The sequence below is a fragment of the Homarus americanus genome, unplaced genomic scaffold, assembly GCF_018991925.1.
Source record: "Homarus americanus isolate GMGI-L3 unplaced genomic scaffold, GMGI_Hamer_2.0 scaffold27052, whole genome shotgun sequence".
NCBI lineage: Eukaryota > Metazoa > Arthropoda > Malacostraca > Decapoda > Nephropidae > Homarus > Homarus americanus.
Window position 1 is genome coordinate 287501 of NW_024730165.1, and position 22733 is coordinate 310233.

Consider the following 22733-nt stretch of genomic DNA (forward strand, 5'->3'; position numbering starts at 1 on the left):
GGGGGGATAGAGGGAGGGACGGACGGAGGGAGGGAGGGAGGGACGGACGGACGGACGGACGGAGGGAGGGAGGGAGGGAGGGAGGGACGGAGGGACGTGGTCGTCTTACAGTATCAGTGTTGCAACAATTACGAAAGTCATAATGACGTGGCAACACTATACCAGTTGCCGGTTTACACATTTAAATAGCCTTTATTTACTCTTCGCCCTGAGGACTACAATTTTTCCTCCCTGGTTCATAAACTTTTTTGTTGTTGTTCATTTTCCTTCGTCCTCATACGCATAATTTTCCCCCTCGTACCAGAGAGTTACTTTACATTTCCCCCTCATATAATGACATAAATATCAAGCATACATTTTTTTTTCAACAACTAGAAATCGTTATATTTTCTTACTTTTAGGATATTTCATTATTATTATTTTTTGTAATGAAGTTGAATTAATATAACGATTTTAGAAGGTAAATAATCTTAATAAGCAAGATGATTTATTATATTTTTCTTAATTTTATACGTGAGTCAGCATCTCTCTCTCTCTCTCTCTCTCTCTCTCTCTCTTCATCATCATCTTTCTTAATTTTATACGTGAGTCAACATTTCCCCCTCTCTCTCTCCTTAGTGACAAGTGCCTCAACCAATACAAGATGCAGATATTTTGCCGGGAGACAGAAGCTCACCTCCAGATGCATCCACACCTCAATGACCTCAAGCCGGCCTCTACCAGCGGCCTCATTACTCCTGACCTGTGGCTTCGAGACTGTGGCCAAACCAACGAAGGGGTGAATATTAGTTTATTATTTTTATTGTTATTTATTATTCTCAACACAGCCAGGGTAGCTACTTATGTATTATGATAGTTAATTTTAAGGTAATAAAATGGCGGCGAAGGTTGTGGCTATTGGGGGAGGCTGGAGGCCATTTTGATAGAAAAAAGAAAAAAAAATAGTGGTAGTAATAGCAATAGATGGAGGAAAAGGGGAAGAAGAGGGGGAGGAGGAGGTGGGGCGGGGAGGAGGAGGTAGGAGCATTTATTATATATCTAGTATGCTGTATCCACACTGCCCCCTTACTGGCAATGAGGTATAAAATGTGATGGGTCTAGAACAGGTACTCAAAGAGCTCAGGTTGTCAAAAGCTCAGGTATGATTAGGTGTGTGGTGACTATGATGCAGATATGAGATAGGTGTGTGGTAGGTGTGTGGTGATGTAGTGCACGTGTGGGGTAGGTCTGTGGTAGGTGTGTGGTGATGTAGTGCACGTGTGGGGTAGGTGTGTGGTAGGTGTGTGGTGATGTAGTGCACGTGTGGGGTAGGTGTGTGGTAGGTGTGTGGTGATGTGGTGCACGTGTGGGGTAGGTGTGTGGTAGGTGTGTGGTGGTGACGTAGTGCACGTGTGTGTAGTGTGTGTAGGTGTGTGGTGATGTAGTGCAGGTGTGGGTAGTGTGTAGTGTGTGTGGTGTGGGTGGTAGGTGTGTGGTGGGTGGGTGATGGTGTGTGTGGTGGGTGTGGGTGGGTGGTGTGTGATGGTGGTTGGTAGGTGTGTGGTGGTGGGTGGGTGTGTGGTGGGGTGATAGGTGTGGTGGTGGGTGGTAGGTGATGTGGTGGTGGTGGGGTGTGTGTGATGGTGGTGGTGTGGTGGTGGTGTGTGTGGTGGGGTGGTGTGTGGTGGTGGTAGGTCTGTGGTGGGTGGTAGGTGTGTGGTGGTGGGTGGTAGGTGGTGGTGGTGGTAGGTGTGTGGTGGTGGGTGGTAGGTGATGTGGTGGTGGTGGGTGGTAGGTCTGTGTTAGTGTGTGGTAGGTGTGTGTTGGTGTGTGGTAGCGGGTGGTAGATCGGACACGCTACATACACCCCTTAGAGTTTTGTTGATTGAGTGGATCTTTAGGAAGACTGTCTCATAACTTATCGTTGTCTTTTCCAGGACTCTCTGCCTGAGAGCGAGATACAAGTGAGCTCCCCCAGCTCTCCCCAGCCTCCCTGTTCGCCGCCGCCAGCGTCTCCTGACCCTTCCGAACCTGTTAACCTGACTACCACACAGTCCTCCACCAGGAATGAACCTCGCGCCTCCCCCTCACTCGCCAGAGGCTCGCCAGTTACAGTTCGTCAGGGACCATCAAGGTCAGCAGAGACCAGAAGCCCAGGTCCTCCTCCACCCACGCCTCGCTATGGCCGCCCACGGCTGAGAGACCGGCGGGAGGGTGTCAGGGAGGTGGGAAGACCCAGGACCGTGAGGGCGTCACTTCAGCTCGCCCGCGGTGCTCACTCTGACACTGAAAAGACCGACGAGCCTATCAGGATGCCGACGATTCGCGTGAGGCAGCTAGAGTCACAGCAGCAGCAGCAGCAGCAAGACCAGATCGCTGGAGAAAGGGACATTGGCAGCAACAGTGACATGGGTGGTGAGGGCAGCAGAGCCGGGTCTCCTCCCCCGACTGCCCAGCCACCGGGTTTGTCCCTGGGTGGGTTGGGCGGAGGACTGGGTGGCCTGCTGCCCATGGTGGGAGGTGCGCCGCTTCTGCTGCCACACATGCTGCCTCCTGATCTTCCCCGAGGATCTCTTCTTCCACACCTGCTGCTCCAGCGCCCCGAGTTGCTGCGCCCACCGCCCCTGCGTCATCCATTGTTGCAAGCCCCGCCTGCACCAGCCCCGCCCACTAATGCACCACCAACATCTGTCCCTCCTCCCCCGACAGGGCTGCCCAAGACGCATGGTTCACTACTACCTCCCGTGACTGTTCTCCTGCCCTGTCCTCTACCTATCCCTATCCCCATTCCCATTCCCATCCCCATCCCTATACCATTCTTCCCACGCACCAACACACCCGAGTCCCGGCCAGCCCCCCAGAAAGAGCCGCCACCGGGTCGACCACGCACGACTCCCCGTAAAGAAGCCTGTCGGACCGGGTCTGTGATCAATGGCCCTGTAGGTGCTTCTACGAGTTCAGGATCAGTACCTCAGCCCTGTTCGGTCCCTACAATTCCACCTCCACCACCCACTTCCTCCTCCTCCAGTGATGGTGAGAGAAGTTCACACCCGAGGCCAGACAGGGAACGTCGGAGTATTTTACGGTACACTTCTGATGTTTATGAAATCAACGGAATGTTTGTTCCGCGGGACTCAACGTGGGATTCTCCTGAACCACTGCACCTGCGCCGCGCCCTGGTGGGAGACCCAAGCCATGAGTCTCCCTACAGTCATCACCATGAGTTTGACTCCCGTGACGTGTCGCGAAGTCCCTCCCCGGACCCTAGCGAGGACAATAAAGAAGCCTTGGTGAGCCTCACAAAAAAGAGAGAAGAAGAAACGAGTACAGTTAAACGTTTGCTCGGAGACGACGATGATGAGGAGGAAGAGACCAAGTCTGTGGATGTTTCAGAGGCAGAGGGATCACCCACACCCAATGTCACCACCACTTCCACCACCACCCTGACACAGCCCGCCACCACCGCCAGGAAGCGCCACACGGCCAATGACCACCACCAACAACCTTTGCCCAAGAAAAAACACTTGCTAGTGTGACCCCGGCTCGCTCTCCAGGCAGCATTGGCCTAACACCCAACACCAGTACGACGTTTGAAGTACGAAAAACCGAACCTATAATACGTAATGAGAATAAGAGTGAATTTGGACAGTGAGAGTCAGTAGATGTTCACGTGTGTGTTCGACGCTACGACACGCAGAAAAAGATTTGGATTACTGGGTCAAAGCATTGTGACCGGGTATGGGGCCAACTGCCTCGCACTACCCATGTTAACAAATAAGAAAATTTTATTCTGACAGTTTCATTGATTTAACATTCTGTTGACAAAAAGAAAAAATAAATGAAGGAGTTTACTTAGCAGCGGGTGGTGTAGTCCCCACTCTATTTACTTTAAAATTAATTGAATCAATACTCTTTTTTAATAAGGCAGTTATGTAATGAATATACTGAGCTGTCATATACAGATTAGAAAATAATAGTCACATAGTGCCACAAAACGTAATAAATTAATAAATGGTTAATATTCAAGACAGGTGGCTCCCTCCCATACCAATGTTTTGGCCACAGTGAAAATAATGTCTCTTGTGTGGTTTATTGTCTTCACCAGTAAGTAATGTTCACAAGACGCGTAAGTTGTACTGCCGTTTACTGCACGATGGTGTCACTAATGGTGTGTTTTGCTTGTAAGATAAGCTTGTATGTATAATAACTGTACAATGAATTAACTAGATGTGACTGTATATACTGCGGTATTATATTCATATTGATTGTGTTATAAATGTTTGATGTTGGTATTACATATATACTTGTATATGTGCCACACACACATACATATCTTTTTCACAAACTTTTTTTTTGTAGTGAGCTCTCTTCTTCTCTTCTCGTTCCTAAGATATCTAGTCATTGGGGCTGGTTTACATATTGTCTTAAACAGAGTTGATGTTGCTTCTTGTTCTCTCTGAGGAGCCACCTGAAGCTCGCTACTGATACGACGTGATCTGAGACTGGCATCCCTCAGTAGGTTCCTCCCGCGCTGCTAGAGAACACTTGCTCAAACTCTATTGTTATGTACAGAAAAAAGAATCAAAACGATCAATTATTCAAGAAATGAACTCTGATATCATTTTGAATATATAAAATATAAAGTAGTGGTACAGTAACGGTACATAAGAGTGATGACTTTATAATTCTTTTAGCTCAATATTACAAAAACAACAACTTGACGGTGCAACCCAACAGCTAGTGAGTGTAGGATAGGAGAAGCTCGTCTGGCCAGTAAACCTATATAATGTAAGGATATGGAGGACCCCGTTACCTAACCCTGTGGTAGGTTATGTACATCTACAGAAAATTCATCATGTTATTCATTTCACTGAACCACAAATCACAGTTTTCCATCACTAATTGCTGTGAAGTTATCAGTCCATCAAAGCTGATACTATTACTGCATCATGTCATCCAAAAGATATGTAAGACATGCATGGATACTTCTGTCAGGAGAAAAAGTCAAGAGTTTCTTTTTAATAGAGATAAATGTACTTTCACTAAAAACAGGAAGTTGTTTCTTGTTTTTTTTTACACAAATATCTTCCCGAATTAATTGCAGATGCTTTGTGCCTCTGACTCACACCACGATAGGTTGTAGGAGCTCATGTTAGTAGTAAACACGCTCTTTGATTTCTATTGTAATTTATAAGACTGGGAATTAAGGTTTGTCAACTGTGTCGTTCTTGAGACAATGACCAAACCCATCTATCATAATGTAATACCTTCCCGGGAGCCCCATCTCTAACACAGTGAGTCATGAGTGTGTCTTTGTCAGCTACAGAAGGAAGAGATCAGAGGTGATTCCACAACGTCCACCACCAAACATCTAAAAGTGGAACTCCTCGTTAAAAACCATCACTCTATCAGCACCTCACATGTAGACCATAAAACTATGCTTCAGTTTTTGTTATAATCTGCATTCCAGTCCCGCCTTCTCCAGGTAGCAGCAACACTGTAATAAACTTACAACAAAGACGTGTGTTTGTGTTCTTCTCTTTCCTGAGTCACCAACAAACAACAGAACTTACGGATTTGACAGATGTAAACGTCGGGCTGATGTCGTCCCAATATAACATTAGGTACAGTTCCTTTTGTATGAATTTGAGTTACTTATAATTTCTCAAGTACAGTATGCTGCTGATTAAAGCTTAGAAATAATTTTTGAGGAAAAGTTGGGGCGAAAAATTTGCATATATTGTGATTGATTAATTAGTTCGCTAATCTTTGTGTTGATGTTGAGGATATGGCCGCTAGGAGAAATTACAAAAGATTCGTAACATCTGAACTGAGGTGACCATGACTGTGATGCCTACTGTATATATGCTATGGAATATTTACTCTACCCGAGCCTAGTTACGCCTAAAACACCTTATAAGTCTTATGTTTGGGAAGATGAAGGAAACTTCGGCGGGTGAGCTGTTGAGGGAGACTGTCAGACTAGCTTGTGTATCTACTTCAGTTATTTAAACGTCATTTCCAATTGAAAATTAAGAATTTGATGGCGGAAACTCTCTTTTTTAAGTTGTATGAATAAGTTGTCCAAGATAATTCAATGTGTACGTTCTCTTTCAACCAAGTATTCTTTCTTCACTACAATAGGAAGATCTTCTTTTCTTAATATAAGATATTTGTTTTTTGGTGTATGGCCCACACATAGAGTACATGTTAAGAGACCTTAAATGTTGAAGGACAAAAATTACATACAGATAGCTACTCTAGTCTATGTACAATATCATTTATGGATGACACTGATAAATAATATGTTGACCTTTTCTGTCACAAACTGCTGTTAAAGACAACTATATAATTCTGCTTCTTGTTATCTCTAGTCTTAATGGCTGAGAGGATAAATAAAGTAAAATTACAAAATGTAAGAATCTGCCCGTGGGACACAACAAATGGAATTACAGCTGTAAGGGGAACCCTTTGGTCCCAGGGAAGTCCAAGTCCTCCCGGGGTTTCTACGAGTCCCCGGGGATCCTATGCTGTTACAATGGGTCACTGGAGGTGCCAGGTGGTTCCGTGGGCTCTCAGGGGTTTTAGAGACCCAAAGTGGGTGGTCCCAAGGGATCATAGGGATTAAATGGGGATCTACGGGGACCCTGGTGCCAGAAGGGCTCCGGAGAGTTCAAAATAGGGGCCTAAGAGGTCCTAGAGGGCGCTAGTGGGTCGTCGTGAATCGTATGGGTCCCCAAGGATTCCAAATGGATCCAGGTGTTCCCACAGGATGCCACTGCATCGGATCGGGGTCCTATGTGTTCTCAGGTATTCAGAAAGGGAGGGGGGGGGGTGGCTGTTCCAGGGGATGTTAAGGGTTCTTAGGGGTCCGAAAGACCTAGAGGGGTCCGAGGAAATCCCATTAGGTTCTATGGAGGTTCGATGTAGTCCTTAGGGTGTGCCATGGTGAGTCTAGAGTATCCCATGGGGACCCATAGGCTAACAATGGGTTCCATAGGGTCTCAGGGCGCGCCAGAGAGGGGGTTCGAGGGGTTCCTACACAAGGGAATCCAGGGTGGACCCACGGATCTCTTAGGGGAATGCTCTGATTTCCATCGGGGCATAGGAGGTCTCAGAGGGCCAATAGAACAAATAAGCATCCCAGTGAATTCCAGAGTAACCCAAAAGATGCCCCTGTGTCCTAGGGGTGCCAGGGGAATCCAGTAGGGTCGTGCGGGTTATCAGGCAGCCTAAGGGGCCCAAATAAGCCTCATTATAGACCTTAGAGGCGTCTCCAGGGATTACAGGAGATTCAAGGGAGCATCAATGGAGCCCATCTGGATTCCAACTGGATCCAGGGAGGTTTTAAGGGGTCACAGGGGGTCCTAGAGCTTTCAGGGAGTCTCAGAGGCTACCAGGGAGACTCTGGGTGACCTACACTAGACTCCCTAGCTAGAGTCTATGAGTGGTCATAGTAGGTACTCGGGGTACCCAGTTGGGTCCTATGAGATCCAAGTGGGTGCCAGGGTGGTCCCCAGGGGTTCCAGATGCTTCGGTGGTTACTATAAAGTTATAAGCAGTATACGAAAGGCATTGATGGTACTACAGTAACGCTGTACCTCTCATTATTATGTCCTTTACTAACATTGAACAACAAAGATCATAAAGTTACAAAGAACAGACTAACTGCTCGTTGAAAGATCAATAATAATAATAATAATAATAATAATAATAATAATAATAATAATAATAATAATAATAATAATAATAATAATAATAGTTAAACGCCAACTGCTGTATATCAAAGTCTCCGATAAACTTTTCATTTTCTCTCATAAATCCATTTTCTTAGAGTTTCAAGTTAATGGGAAACTATTGTAGTTATTTATATTACTACTTTAACTGGTTCTTTAGTTATGCTGATTAAGGCCACCATAACCAAGCTTATTTCATAAAATAGTGAAGAAATTTAAGAAATATTATATTGTGAGAGAGAATCGGTCCTTTAATTATCCCCCCTCTCTCTCTCTCTCTCTCTCTCTCTCTCTCTCTCTCTCTCTCTCTCCCTCAATAGTTTACATATGCTTGAGACTAAGGCCCAGGGATAGCAGGATACTGTACGTGATATAAGAAAAATACATATCATATATATCAGTGGACTTATGACGCTATGACCAGGTAAAAGATACCAAGTTATATCCCACGTAAACTGTATCCTGGCTGTGGTATATGAAGAGCCCCTGACTCTACCCCTTATAATGCTTATATAATACGTCATTGTACAATTATCTGTCATATATTGGGGTTTTTCTATTATCTATCACCAAGAAGTAAGGTATCATATATTCCTATTCCCTTTAATCTATCTTCTGAGGGTGATTCCTCTACACCACTTAAAAAACTGCCCATTATATGTGTGTGTGTGTGTGTGTGTGTGTGTGTGTGTGTGTGTGTGTGGCAGTTCCCAGTATATACCCGCACACAAAACACACAAACACAGACGATGGTTACCAAACATATCGTAATATTCCGTCAACTTCTCCTCTTTTGCCCTAAATTTGCACTAAGAGCATATGTTCAATCTCCCTTCCTCCATTTTACCTCATATTAGACTTATATATGCATCATACAGCTCACTATTTACTATTATTTTAGTGCACTACAACATATAAATACTCCTTAATAGCAAAGCCATTCTCAAATACCTTCGTCACCCCTACAAACGTTTTCTGTCAGTTTTCTGTTTCTCGCTATAGTTAATTATTACTCCAATAGATGGTGCTACAAAGGTAATCTGTGCGGGTTAACCAACGAGGTAATTTGAACTATCAAATGGTGTTGTGTCCGTTTGAGATTATTATATATACGACCATAGACGCCATTTATAATTAACACTTTACGTTTTGTTGTTATTGAAATAATAATAATAATAATAATAATAATAATAATAATAATAATAATAATAATAATAATAATAATAATAATAATAATAAAAATAATAAAAATAATAAAAATAATAATAATAATAATAATAATAATAATAATAATAATAATAACACAGGTTTATAAATGGATAAGTATGTATATAAACTCTATGCAGTTATACAGCTCAGCATGGGTATACACTATACTATAGGTAGGTGTACGGTGTACGTTGGCAGTGGGAGTATAAAGTTTCCTGTGTGCGCCAAAACAGAGCAGATATACAGGCAGAGCAATAATAAACTGCAAGACAATTTGAATAAGAACAGTTCCAGGAGGTTCCTTTGTATAGGCTTACTCTTGGTCTCCTATCAGTAATAGTATGTCTACAGTAGTAATAGTGAAAGTCTTTTGATAAATTCAACAAACATACATTGCGCTTGGACTATCCGAGGCTATTCTGTGGTCAATAATATAGAAACTCAGTTTTTTTTTCTTGCTGTAGATTCTTCTGTTATGTATTATTTAGTTTTAGCTTTAAACTATTTAATACCTTCATTGGTTTCGATGTAGTCAGGTACTTGTACCAAATTCTTGATAGATGTAAAGAACGTTTATTTTCGCTTGACCGTAGACACCAGGTAACATAAAATAGTGATATTTTGGAGAATCATAGAAAAATTTCGGTGTTAACAGTACTTCAATATTTCACAGTATCTGTCGCATCTTTACTTGCACAGTAATATTATTTTTCAAATAAATAATACCCAAGAATCGGATGTAACTATGTTTAATTTAGTGTCCCATTAAACAATAGCAGTTTTCTGTAAATATAAAAAGAATTTAATTGAAGGGATAACTCGTGAATATATTTTCTTTTTCTTTGGATTAAATAAATTACACCCAAAGGGAGGCAAAATCCCTATGTGAATGTGCATGGTGATTTTAGTGATTGAATCCTGTGTTTATATATATACAGTATATCCACCTGTCTACCATCGGTTACCTGATTGTCTCTCAGCAAGATCTCCTGGTTAACTATGGACTTTGCCGCTCCCCTATATATATACGGTATATTGTAAATATGGTCGGCATAAGCACCAAACACTACATAAATGGTCTTGGACACCACTGAATCAAACATCTTGCGTCATTACAAGTTATTTGAAGAAATGAAACTTTTTGCTGCTCCTCGTTTGTCACACACACACACACACACACACACACACACACACACACACACACACACACACACACACACACACACACATTTTAGATATAACGGTACCTATGAGACTCCCTGTGTACATGTATCGTCAAGGTGATGCAGTGGACTCTTCTAGGGCTATATTGTGTCTCTCTCTGTAGTTATATTGCCGCTCTCTGTCTCTCTCTCTCGGGTTCTATTGTATCTTTCTCTCAATTTATATCGTCTCTCTCTGTCTTTCTCTCTAGGGTTCTATTGCCTCTCTCTTGGGTTCTATTGTCTCTCTCTCTCTGTCACTCTCTCTTTCCATCCGATTGCCCAGCCATCCGTAATTCTCTTCTTCTTCTCATTATCTTATAAACTTTCTTGTTGGATAAAATTTCTACTTCATCCTCCCTCTCTCTCTCCTTCTCCTCCTCCTCCTCCTCCTTCTTTACCTCTCTCTCTCTCTCTATCTCTCTTCCTTCTTCGTCCTGCCTCTCTCTCTTTCCTTCTCCTCCTTCTTCTTCTCTCTCCCTCTCTTTCTATCTCTCTCTCTCACTCCTTCGCTCTTTCTCTTCCTCCTTCTTCTTCCTTATACGGTACTTGGAATTAAAAGTTCGAGTAACAGTATGTGAGTCTCAAAATGGCGTGTCGAGTTAGAGTAGGGAAGGAGGGAGGGAAGGAGGAAGGGAAGGGGGGAAGGAAGGGAAGGGGGGAAGGAGGGAGGGTGGATGGAGGGAGGGAGGAAGGAGGGAGGGAGGGAGGGAGGGAGGGTAAAGGAAGGAGGGAGTAAGTGAGGGAGGAAGGGAGAGAGGAAGGAGAGAGGGACGGTGGCGATGAACGGCATACTGGGCGTTGGTGTTTATGTAATCTCGTTATACAGGTCGCGCTGATGTATGTATGTATATGTATGTATGTAGGTATGTGTGTATGTATGTATGTAGGTATGTGTGTATGTATGTATGTATGTATGTATGTATGTATGTATATATGTATGTATGTATTGTGATTTATGAAAATATTGTGATCAACTTACCTAACCTAACCTAACCTAAACTAATTCGACCTTAAACATAACCTAAAACAACGCACCCGACTATAACATTAACACACTGAACACACCTTAGTATAAAACACATAACACACCCTGACACAAACACACAAACACACCTTAACTCAACATCCTAACACACTCTTTAAACAATGAAACGTTTATCACAAATATTTATCAGACATAACATTATATTACTATGTAGACTGACATTTATACAACAGCTTCGTTTAAGATGCACAAGGTGGTCTGAACAACAACAAAATGTCGATAAAACTGTCAAAGATACATTCACCCGAACTCCGTGAAAAATCGGTAAGGTTGTCTGTATATAATTTCTTTTGAGACATACTTGTAATGCGTAAGTGAGTGTGTGGAAGTGTTTTGTGTGATGTCTTATTCATGTTTGATTCAACTTGTAACATCACACGTGTTTGGGTATTTGAGATCTCAGAGTGTATATATATATATGTGTGTTCACTTCAGATGTCAATAGTAAATATGTGTTTGTGTGTATTTTCTCAAGTAAAAAAAAATCGTCAAGGGGAATTTATCTCTGTAGCTGATAAGTTTTTCTTTGCGTAGTTTTGATTTGTTATTTTTGTTACGTCTTTTGTCTTAGGTTAGGTTATGGTTAGGTTATGGTTAGGTTAGGTTAGGTTATGGTTACGTTAGGTTATGGTTAGGTTAGGTTAGGTTAGGTTGTTATGCCATGCTAGGTTATGTTGTGTTAGGTTATGGTTAGGTTATGGTTAGGTTAGGTTAGGTTATGGTTACGTTAGGTTATGGTTAGGTTAGGTTAGGTTAGGTTATGGTTACGTTAGGTTATGGTTACGTTAGGTTACGTTAAGTTAGGTTAGTATAAAGATAAGTTTCTCTAACTCCTTCTCATCATCCCTGTTTCACTCCCTCTCCCCTTTTTCTCCCTCTTACCATCCCTCTCTCCGTCCCTCTTCCCTTCCTTTTCCCCCTCACACCATCCCTCTCCCCGTCCAACTTTAACTCCCTCTCACCATCCCTCCTCCCCCGTCCCTCTCACTATCAACACAAAAATAGGTTATTCAAACGGTAATTATCAGGCAGGTGTTGACTTGCGGATGTCCGGGCGACGAGAGGTCATGGCAGCAGGAAGTTTGTCACTCGTGAATATTGTTGTGTTACTCATGTGACAGATAACACACCTTTCTCCTCTCACACAGCACCACCCAACACTTCCTAGTAACTCCCAGTAACTCTCAGTAACTCCCAGCACCTACCAGTAACTCCCAGCACCTCTCAGTAATTCCCAGTAACTCTCAGTAATTCCCAGCACCTCCCAGTTCCTTCTAGCACCTCTTGGCACCTCTATCTCATCACATAGCACATCCCAGCATCTTCCAGTAACTCCTAGCCCCTTCCAGCAACTGCTCATAATTCTTAGCACATCCCCACACCTCCTAGCACCTCACAGCATCCCCTGGACCCTCTCTACCTCTTCCTCATCTCCCCCTTTCCCAGCTTTCCCTTCCTCATGGCAATTCTGGCTACCCTCTTGACTGCAACTGTTAGCGTCATCATCCTCGCCTATGTATAAACTAACTAGACATGATACATAGTCATATATATAGTGTACTGTATACACTATACATTCACTCTATTTATACGTCGATCATATAGGGGATATATAGCCAGTGAGTTTTGTCATAATTTAACTTTTTATTGATTTTAGAATTTTTACTTTTGTTTATTTCTCCCTTTTATCCTTCTTTCTGCCTCCTTCCCTTTCTCTTTCACTCTCTCGTGCCTGCTTTCCATTCCTCCCTCCTGCCTATCTCTCTCTCCCTCCCGTCACCTCCCTGCCTCCCTCCCCCCTATTGATGATGGAAATTTCAAAAGTTTACCCCAAAAATTCTACCAAACTAAATCACGCGAGTGATCCCCTCACATCGTTACCCCGGGCAACAATGGCTTATATCCACGAGTATCAAAGCGTTCTTTATAAGGTGTTATTGTGGAGGTGATCTTTTCTCCTCCTCCTCCTCCTCCTCCTCTCTTTTTCTTCCTCCTTTTCTTCTGCCCCCTCTTCCTCCTTCTACCGATCTTTGCTACTACTACTACTCCTACTGTACTACTACTACTACTACTACTACTATGTACTACTACTACTACTACTATGTACTGCTATTACTGCTACTACTACTATTATTCGTTGTTTTCCAATGATGACATCCAACCTCTGCTTATTGCCACAGCTTCACCACCATTTTGTTACCTAACTATCCTTAACACGACAGTAACTTCCCTCGTTGAGTTAAGTCGCAGATCTATGTGGCATTCAGTGACAGTTGTCTCATAGTCTATGTCTGCGACTGTTGTTGATTTAGGGGCCGATGATCTTATTCCCCTGAGGCAAAGCACCTGAGTAGAGAGAAGGACAATCGACAGTTCGACCAGGCTGCAACGCAGCTTCTGAGCGGCTGCTTCTGTCAGGCAACACCTCGGCCAGTCTGGTGTAGAAGCATCTTGCACTTGGTCCCATCCTGCCAGAGGTTGTGAACACCAGAATGAAGCTGCCTTGATCCACATTCTGAATTCTCATTACCTAAACTCTGTTTATGTCGTTCTCGATCCTCCTGTGTGACATGAGGTTATGGGATTGAATATCCTCATATCAAAGAAGTCTCGCTGTCCCTGCATCCAGAATCCTCGAGCACTGACGTCCACACGGCCTTCGTTGGTTGTATTGGACGTCCTGTGATGGAGATTGTCATCGTACAATAGGAGGGTCGGTTCCACCGTGACGTCGTGGTAGATTTCTTGAGCATATTCGCTGTGAGATCCCTTACTTCGTCATGCCTCATTCATACGAAGCCATTCTTCTTGCACACCATGGCGTGGTTGATGTCGTAGGATGAACCACACACGCTTTGGATGGGCAAACCTTTTACTGGTCAACCATACCTTAGACTTAGGGCAACGCCGCCTGTAAATTCTTTTTGGTTCAGGCTGTAGCCCTTTGCTCTTATCGGTAACGTGAGCCAGTTTTTCACTTTGTGTGTGCTGCCGTTTGTCGTAATGGGAGCGTGTTGAACTACCAACACCTTTACCAACAGTACAGTTACACAAAACGTAATTTTTTCACCACTACCAACACAAAAAATGAATCTCCGGTATACGAAAAATAAAGAAAAAAATATCATAGAATAAGAAATTTATACGAATATTTAAATAGCATAATAATTATTCTATCTCACATCAGTTTCGCTGCCTGATGTAAAAAAAAATAATAATAAATTATCATCCTGCAAAATAAATGACGCGTGGAGGATGACGTGTGGAGGATGATGCGTGGATTGGTGACGTGTGGTGGAGGGTGACGTGTGGAGGGTGACGTGTGGAGGAGCATGACGTGTGGAGGGTGGTGACGTGTGGTGGAGCATGACGTGTGGAGGGTGACGTGTGGTGGAGCATGACGTGTAGATCACAAAACCTGACAGAGCGTGACACTCGAAGCGCGTGCTGGGGTTAAGAACCAGCTACTCCACCCCTGTCTAATAGTATAATATACTCGTATTATCTCTTTCCAGAATCACTGTCTTAAAAAAAATTATCTGTCTCTTATATCTCTGAATATGACTCTAGTATATCTGTCTGTCTAAAACAAATCTGTCTATTTTATCTATCTGTCTAAAACATATGTCTAATTTATCTATCTGTCTAATATATCCACCTGTCTTTCTATTTCCCTCATGTCTTTGTCTTTCTGTCTTTTCTTCCCTAATACCTCCCTCACGCCTCCCTCATACACCTGTCTTACACTTCCCTCATACACCTGTCTTACACCTCCCTCATACACCTGTCTTATACCTCCCTCATACACCTGTCTTACAACTGTCTCCCACATACAATTAAACCTGTCTTGAGTGGTATGACCCGACAAAATTACTTATAAGACTCGCCTTATAGCAACTGTCACACACACACACACACACACACACACACACACACACACACATTTAGAATGAATATATATATATATATATATATAGAGAGAGAGAGATTCACTTACTCAACTGTCCGCGAATCTCATAAATCAAGGTTGGATATTCTGGCCGTGAATTCTCTCTATATTTGAGTGCTGCAAGACGTCATTATTTAACACGGACGTTACCGAGAGACGAGAGATATAGAGAAAATTATATCACAGAGTTTAAACTCCCGCTTGATGTCTCTCACTAAAATACCAAAGTCACAAACACCTTATTCTGTCGTTTTTGCTTTCAGTATCTTCTATATATCCGTCTAACGTAAACAGGATTATACACAAACACTAGATTTTGTTCATATTGTTTACATCTAAATGAGAAAAAATATAAGAATAATATTTATTAGTAAAATACACAAAGGTGATGGAGAAAGAAAATATTACATACAGGGAAAACAAATAAATAAAAATCGAGGGTTTAGCGATATCAGGAACTAAGAGAGTGTTTGTAAATAATGTTAACCGACCAACAGCATACATACACACGGCTTGTTTTGGGGGCATTGAAACCATTCCCCAGCCCAGCAGAAATCAATGACTTTACCGAGTGCGACTCTCACACCCACCCACACACACACTATCTGAGTGGTCCCAATCGGCTTGGTGACCGACGCACTATAATCCCCCGACCCGAGGTACGTGGGGTTCGAATCTCGGCTTCGAATCTCTCTCGTGATACAATAACACTTGATATGTGAAGTGTTTTCTGAGAAGTTTCAAGGTAAAAATTCCTTTCCACGCTGGGTTGTGTCTGAATGTTTTTCTTTTAATGCTGACCAGATACGTGTTGTTGTTACTAATACTATTATTGACGCGATACGAACTTTTGTTACGTATTTATTTTAGAGAGAAAAAAAGACATTAATACCTACATTTGTATGTGTTATTTTGTAGATATGCACAATACACACACACACATATTCTCTATCTATCTGTCTGTCTGTCTGTCTGTCTTAGCATGTGGTGACATGGTTATCCTACTCGTACAAACTCACCAATACACCATCCGCAGCTACTCTGTCACCGCCCCCAGTAGGGTCGACTAGAGGAGACTAGCCATCTCACAGGCTCTTAAAATGATAGGAGGAAAAGAAGTAATCTCTCATTAATTACTTCAATTCAGTTAATTACAGCTTCGTTAATTAAATAATTGGCTTGATTGCAGGCACATGTGTGAAGTTTAATGAAGGAGAGGGGAGGTTAACGAGTTACCTGTGTTAATACTGAAGTTCAGGAGGAAGGGAGGGAGGGATGGATGGAGGGAGAGTATGATGGAGGGGTAGAAGGGGTAGCCGAACCTGACCTGGTAGCCCAGCCTGACCTGGTAGCCCAGCCTGACCTGGTAGCCCAGCCTGACCTGGTAGCCCAGCCTGACCTGACAGGCAAGCCTGACCTGGCAGCCCAGCCTGACCTGGCAGCCCAGCCTCACCTGACAGGCAAGCCTCACCTGGCAGCCCAGCCTCACCTGGCAGCCAAGCTTCACTTGGTAGCCCAGCCTCACCTGACAGTCCAGCCTCACCTGGCAGCCCAGCCTCACCTGGCAGCCGTTGGTGCAAGGCAGGTAGGTAGGCGGTGCAGGATAGGTAAATTCTGGTTACCTCATCATCATCATCACTTGAGAGCAGTGACGGAGAAAACTGGGTTAGCGGTGACGGGTCTAGCGGTTATTACCACTAACACGATAAAGGCGAAGCATAATTTGACCGCGAGATATGACAGTCGCTGCACCTGTGGGAACTGAAGCTAGTTTTTACTCTCCTCAATTAAGGCATTTAGAATATTACTGCACTCGGCTCTTGGTAGGATGATTAATGTTGTGTTGTGTTGATATACCCCGCCATAGGCCCACTCTAACCTACAATATATAACCTTAAATAACATTGGTTTTAGTCAATTTTGAGGAAGTTATTGATGGGTTTGGCTGGACAGGTTTATATTCTGACGATTTTACTATTCCCAAACTATATTATTCTATTATAGTGTAATATACATATTTTAAAATGGTTTATTAAGGTACAGTCACATTTACCATGGCTCCTTGACTGAGGGTTGAAAGGTCATCATTCACCAATGTCAATATTTTACACTTTCGGACAAATTTGATCGAGAGTTATAAGTGAACTAAATGAGGAAACTAAGGAGAGCGAATATTTCCCTTTCGTTCGATTCAAAGTTATTAAGAACCCAAGACAAATTTGCATAAACTTATCCACCGCCACATTTGCCTTCATCAACCTCAGCCTCGCTTGTCGATTACCACCAGTGAATAATTTATGTCATTACGTGTCCTTAATGAGGATTTTTTTCCCCCGTTGGTTCACCACAATACTCGACCAAGATACTGAAGGATAATGACTTATTATTAGATGGGGTACCCGGAGCTATCAGTCTGTCTGTCTGTCATAAGAGGGGCAGCTGAGGGCCTATATTCGTGGTTATCTACTGTATACTATCATCTACACGCTGACAGTCACGTCATTATAGATATACCGGGTGAGGGGGGATAGGAAGGAAGGGAGGGAGGAAGGGAAGCGGATTGGGAGGGAGGAGATGGGGATGAGAGTAGGGAGGGAGGGGATGAGAAGAGAAGGAGGGAGGGAAATGATGTAGATGAAGAAACGGAGGGAAGGAGGAAGGGAGGGAGGGAGGGGCCATGGTCTAACTAACGATGATTTAATTTATTTCATAATTATATTTCCTAGTCTGGACACCATTAATATAATTAAGGTCGTCGATTATGCTTTCATGGGGGATGATAGGGGTTAGGGAGAGGGGGATAGGGGTTAGGAGAGTGGGGTTGGGAGGGATAGGGGTTGGGAGGGATAGGGGTTAGTGGGGATAGGGTTAGGAGGGATAGAGAGTTAGTAGGGATAGAGTTAGGAGGGATGGGGGTTGGAAGGGATAGGGGTTAGGAGGGATGGGGAGTTAGTAGGGGATAGGGTTAGGAGGGATAGGGGTTAGGAGGGATAGGGGTTAGAGGAGGATGAGGGGTTGGGAGGGAGAGACAAGTGTCCTAATGCAAACGTCATTTTAGATAATTCATACACACACACACACACACACACACACCACTGATCCTGTATGTATTCTCACGCTCAGACAACCTCGCACCCACACGCACGCACACACGCACGCACGCACGCACACACCTGCACACACCGCACACACACACACACACACACACACACACGCACACAGAAACCTCTATCGGATCAAACACTAACATGAGTAAGAGGATGAAATTGCACGGTGAACAGCTAAATGGGCCCCAGTCCTAAGGGGGGTAGAGTGGGGCCTATTTGATCTCTAACTAATTATTCAACCACCATCCACAACCATCACTACCACCACCCCTACCACAACAACCATTACCACTCACTCCACCACTCACACCACTACCACCCACCATCACCATCCTCACCACCCAGCACCACCACTGCTATAATCCTCCACCACTCACCACATATATCACCACCATCCTCACCACCAACACTCACACCACCACCCACCACTCACACCACCATCCTCCACCACCAAAGCACCACCATCCTACCACCACTCCACACCACCACCACCATCATCTCCCATTCATACCACCACCATCACCACCACCACCCCAACTTCTCCCTACCATCACCCTCACACCCACCTACCATCATCATTCATACCACCACCATGCATCACCATGTCCCATCACCACCCACTAACACCTACCACCATCACCACCCACTAACACCTACTTAAGTAATAATACACCGGTGAGGTTTAATACCCGGCTACATTAAGCCTGGCTGGAACTCCTGTACAATAATCATCTTCACCAGGTGTGTGTACAGGTGGGGGCAAAATTCCTCCCCTCCCTTCCCCCGTGTACAGGTGAGTTTCAAGGGTCGGATGTCCGTAATTCGGTTTTAGGGTTCATGGTTTAGATTTACCTGTAATTTGCATACACCTGAGGTTCTTTTATATCTGGTTCTGATTTAATTTATTTAGGGACCCACCCACCCACCCACACACCACCGTGACGGGCCGCTACGTCAAATTGCCTTTATCATGAGACGCAAGGTTCAATGACCCTAGGCGTAATTCTCAAAACACGTACTATTATTATTATTTTTTTTTTACTCTTAACCTATAACGCTAAAACGCATCTGCCACGGTACAGTCTTAGAACCAATTTCCTCCATTCCCCCACATCGACTCAGTAATCTAGTTTAATGGGGAACAATTAAGAGATTAATCTGTTAAAATGATCTTTGATTCGTTCGTTTACGTGAGTCAGTTTTGTAGAAGATGAAAGATTGTGGGCTGGGAGGTGCGGGAGGAGTGAGGGGGGGCTGAAAATGCCAGAGGAGAAGAAGGGAGCTGGGAGGTCACGGAAGAGGAAAAGGGCGCTGGGAGGTGCAGGAGGAAGGAGAGGGGGGCTGGGAGGTGCAGGAGGGGAAGGAAGGAGAGAGGGCTGGAGAATGCCGGGAGGAAGAGAGGGGCTGGGAGGGTGCGGGAGGGAGGAAGAGAGAGGGGGCTGGGAGGTGCCCAGGAGGAGAGGGGGGTTGGGAGGTGCAGGAGAAGAAGGGAGCTGGGAGGTGCGGAGGGAAGGAAGAAGGGAGGCTGGGGGTACGGGAGGGAAGGAGAGGGGGGGCTGGGAGGTGCAGGAGGAGGAAGAAGGTGCTGGGAGGTGCAGGAGGGGAGGAGAGGGGGGCTGGGAGGTGCAGGAGGAGGAAGGGGGGCTGTGATATGAAGGTGAGGGTGGAGTAGTCAGGTGCTAGTATGGGCGTGAGGGCAGAGTGTGAGGGCGTGTGGGTGCAGGGTTGTCTGAGCTTGAATAAAACAGATTAGTGGTGTGTGTGTGTGTGTGTGCGTGTGTGTGTGTGTGTGTGTGTCTCTGTGTGTGTGTGTGTGTGTGTGTGTGTGTGTGTGTGTGTGTGTGTGTGTGTGTGTGTCTGTCAGTGTGATGACTGTTATCACTCGGTATAGCGAAGGAGAGGTGAGAGGGGTGAGAGAAGAATGAAGGAAGGAATGAAGAAGGGATGAGGGAGGGGTGAAGGAATGAATAATGGAATGGATGAGAGAGAGGATTAATCTTTAGTATTTAATGTTTATTCTGTACGAAAATTCCCCTAAAATTCATTATAACTTTATAAAACCACGAGACATTATCGACGAATATACTCCCTCGTGATATAGTAGACTCGTACAGCCTCCCACCCCTCCCTTCCCCTCTCTCCTTCCTCCCCTCTCCTCCCCTCCCTTCTTCCCCCTCCCCCCCCTCCCCCACCCTCCTCCTTCTCATATAACCTCTTCATAAGACATATTCTGCTATAGCCGATTAAAATATTGAAATTCCCACAAATCGAGTTTGAGTTTAATAGCTCTGATAACTAGAAAATAATAAGAGGGAACCAAAAATACACTTAATTGGGTGGGATGAGAGAGAGAGAGAGAGAGAGAGAGAGAGAGAGAGATATAAGGATGAGAATCTAATTTTGATAATTATTCGTCCATCTCCTCTTCCTCCACTTCCTCCACTTCCTCCTCCTCTTCCTCCTCCTCTTCCTCCTCCTCTTCCTCCTCCTCTTCCCCCTCCTCTCCTCTCTCCTTCCTTCACTATACATAAAAACAAACCCGGAAGAATTTTAAGATGGCATTATTCTGGTGATAAATATTTGTCTCGATGTAACAAAATATCCGGTCGATTAGTTTTTACAATATGAAGGTAAAAAAAAAATATATTGAATTGTATCGTTGGTTTTCTTCCTCTTACGCTGGAGGACAATAAGGGCGTTCAAGGTGTGGATGGGACCTCAGGTGATATAAAAACCACCCTTAATATCATTGTATACTAAGGGTTAAAGTGGCTTATTTATGACCGTCACTTACTGGTTATATTTACTCTGTACTGATAAACTTGGGAGAGAAAAAATAAATAGATTCTTGATGTTTCTTGAGATTTGGAATATGGAAATTTTGATCCGTTAATTGAAATCTCTCTCTCTCTCTCTCTCTCTCTCTCTCTCTCTCTCTCTCTCTCTCTCTCTGTCTCTCTCTCCGTTTCTCAACCTCTCCATTCCCTCCCACTTCCTCTCTCTTTCCCTCTCCCTCCCTCTCACTTCCCCCTCCCCCCTTGACTAGGTTGACGCTTAACATTCTACAGATATTTTCATAGAATGTTACTGAACGATTTCCTGTCCAATATATTATGTAGATGAGAGAATGATGGAGAGAACGGCCCGTGGACTTTCGAAATGATTTAGCGAATGGAAAGAGGGCAAGTGTGTGTGTGTGTGTGTGTGTGTGTGTGTGTGTGTGTGTGTGTGTGTGTGTGTAAGTGCATAGACAAACCACAGTGATGAAGACAAAAAGACAGACAGACAGACAGACACGTGATAAAATATCATTGGGGAGGAACATACAAGTACCAGTTAAGATAAAATTAGATACAAATACTAATTGTAAAAAAAAAATAAAAAAATAAATTCCAGAAATATACAAGAAAATCACAGAAAAAATAACGAAATAAAATCACGTAAAAAAATAACGAATAAAATCACGGAAAAAATAAACCCAATCTCAAAAAAAATATTAAAATGTATTATTTATATTAAGAAAACTCCAAAAGTATAAATTCTATTCTGTATTAAATTGCATTAAAATCTTGAATACATTGATGGTGGAGAGGGATGAGGTAGGTGGAGGAGGAGGAATGAGAAGGAAGGTGTAGGATAAGGGGGAGGAGGAGGAGGAAAGGGATAAGAGGAGAAGGGGGAGATGGAAAAGGAGGAGGGAGGTATACTAGACAGGTAACTAAAGAAGTAGGAGGAGAAGGAAGAGAAAAAGGAGGAGGGAGGTATACCAGACAGGTAACTGAAGATGGAAGAGGAGGGGGGGAAGGAGGAGGAGGCTCAGGTGACGCGACAGGTGGTGTGCGGCTCTCCTCGTGAAGGAGGAAGGGGAGGGAGGAATTGATGGAGGGTAGGGTGAGGGAGAGGTGGGGAGGGGGTGAGGGAGGGAGGGGGTGAGGGAGGGTGAGGGAGAGATTGATGGAGGGTGAGGGAGGGTGAGGGTGGAGGCGTGGGTGAGGGAGGGGTGAGGGGTGAGGGAAGGAATGGAAGATAGGGGGTAATTGGGAATTTCACGTAATCCCAGAAATTGTCAAGCCTTTTACGTAATTTCCTACAATGATTGCCCAAATATCTTGAACATTTTAGGTTAGGTTAGATTAGATTAGGTTAGGTTAGGTTAGGCTAGGTTAGGTTAGGTTAGATTAGATTAGGTTAGGTTAGGTTAATTTTGCTTTTAATATAAAGGGGATGGATCATATGAAGATTAGGCAAGTCAAATTATTTCATCTGATGATTAAATCCTTAAATACTCTAACGCTAATCTAACCTAATTTAACTTCATTACCTACCCTAACCTAACCTAACCTAACCTAACCTAACCTTACCAAACCCCTCCCCACCCTAAAAACAAATCCCTCACTCGCGTAAAAAATCCACCAGACACGTCATCAGCGGTTAGTGTTGTGCTCACTCCATGCAACACATTATTTCGTAGATCTGCAATAATGCAATACAACGATGCAATAT

The 22733-nt window shown here is 43.8% G+C and overlaps 1 protein-coding gene across 3 annotated transcripts in view; it reads left to right on the forward strand.

The window, feature by feature from the left end:
* The window catches only part of LOC121866906 (pollen-specific leucine-rich repeat extensin-like protein 2), a 63165-nt gene extending 57666 nt beyond the window's left edge, over window positions 1–5499 (forward strand). For all 3 annotated transcript variants that reach the window (XM_042366640.1, XM_042366641.1, XM_042366642.1), the window contains exons 4-5: window positions 619–778; window positions 1917–5499. In XM_042366640.1, the coding sequence (XP_042222574.1) occupies window positions 619–778; window positions 1917–3515 (1759 nt within the window). In that variant the 3' untranslated portion in view covers window positions 3516–5499. The remainder of the gene's footprint in view (window positions 1–618; window positions 779–1916) is intronic.
* Window positions 5500–22733: the final 17234 nt, after the last annotated feature.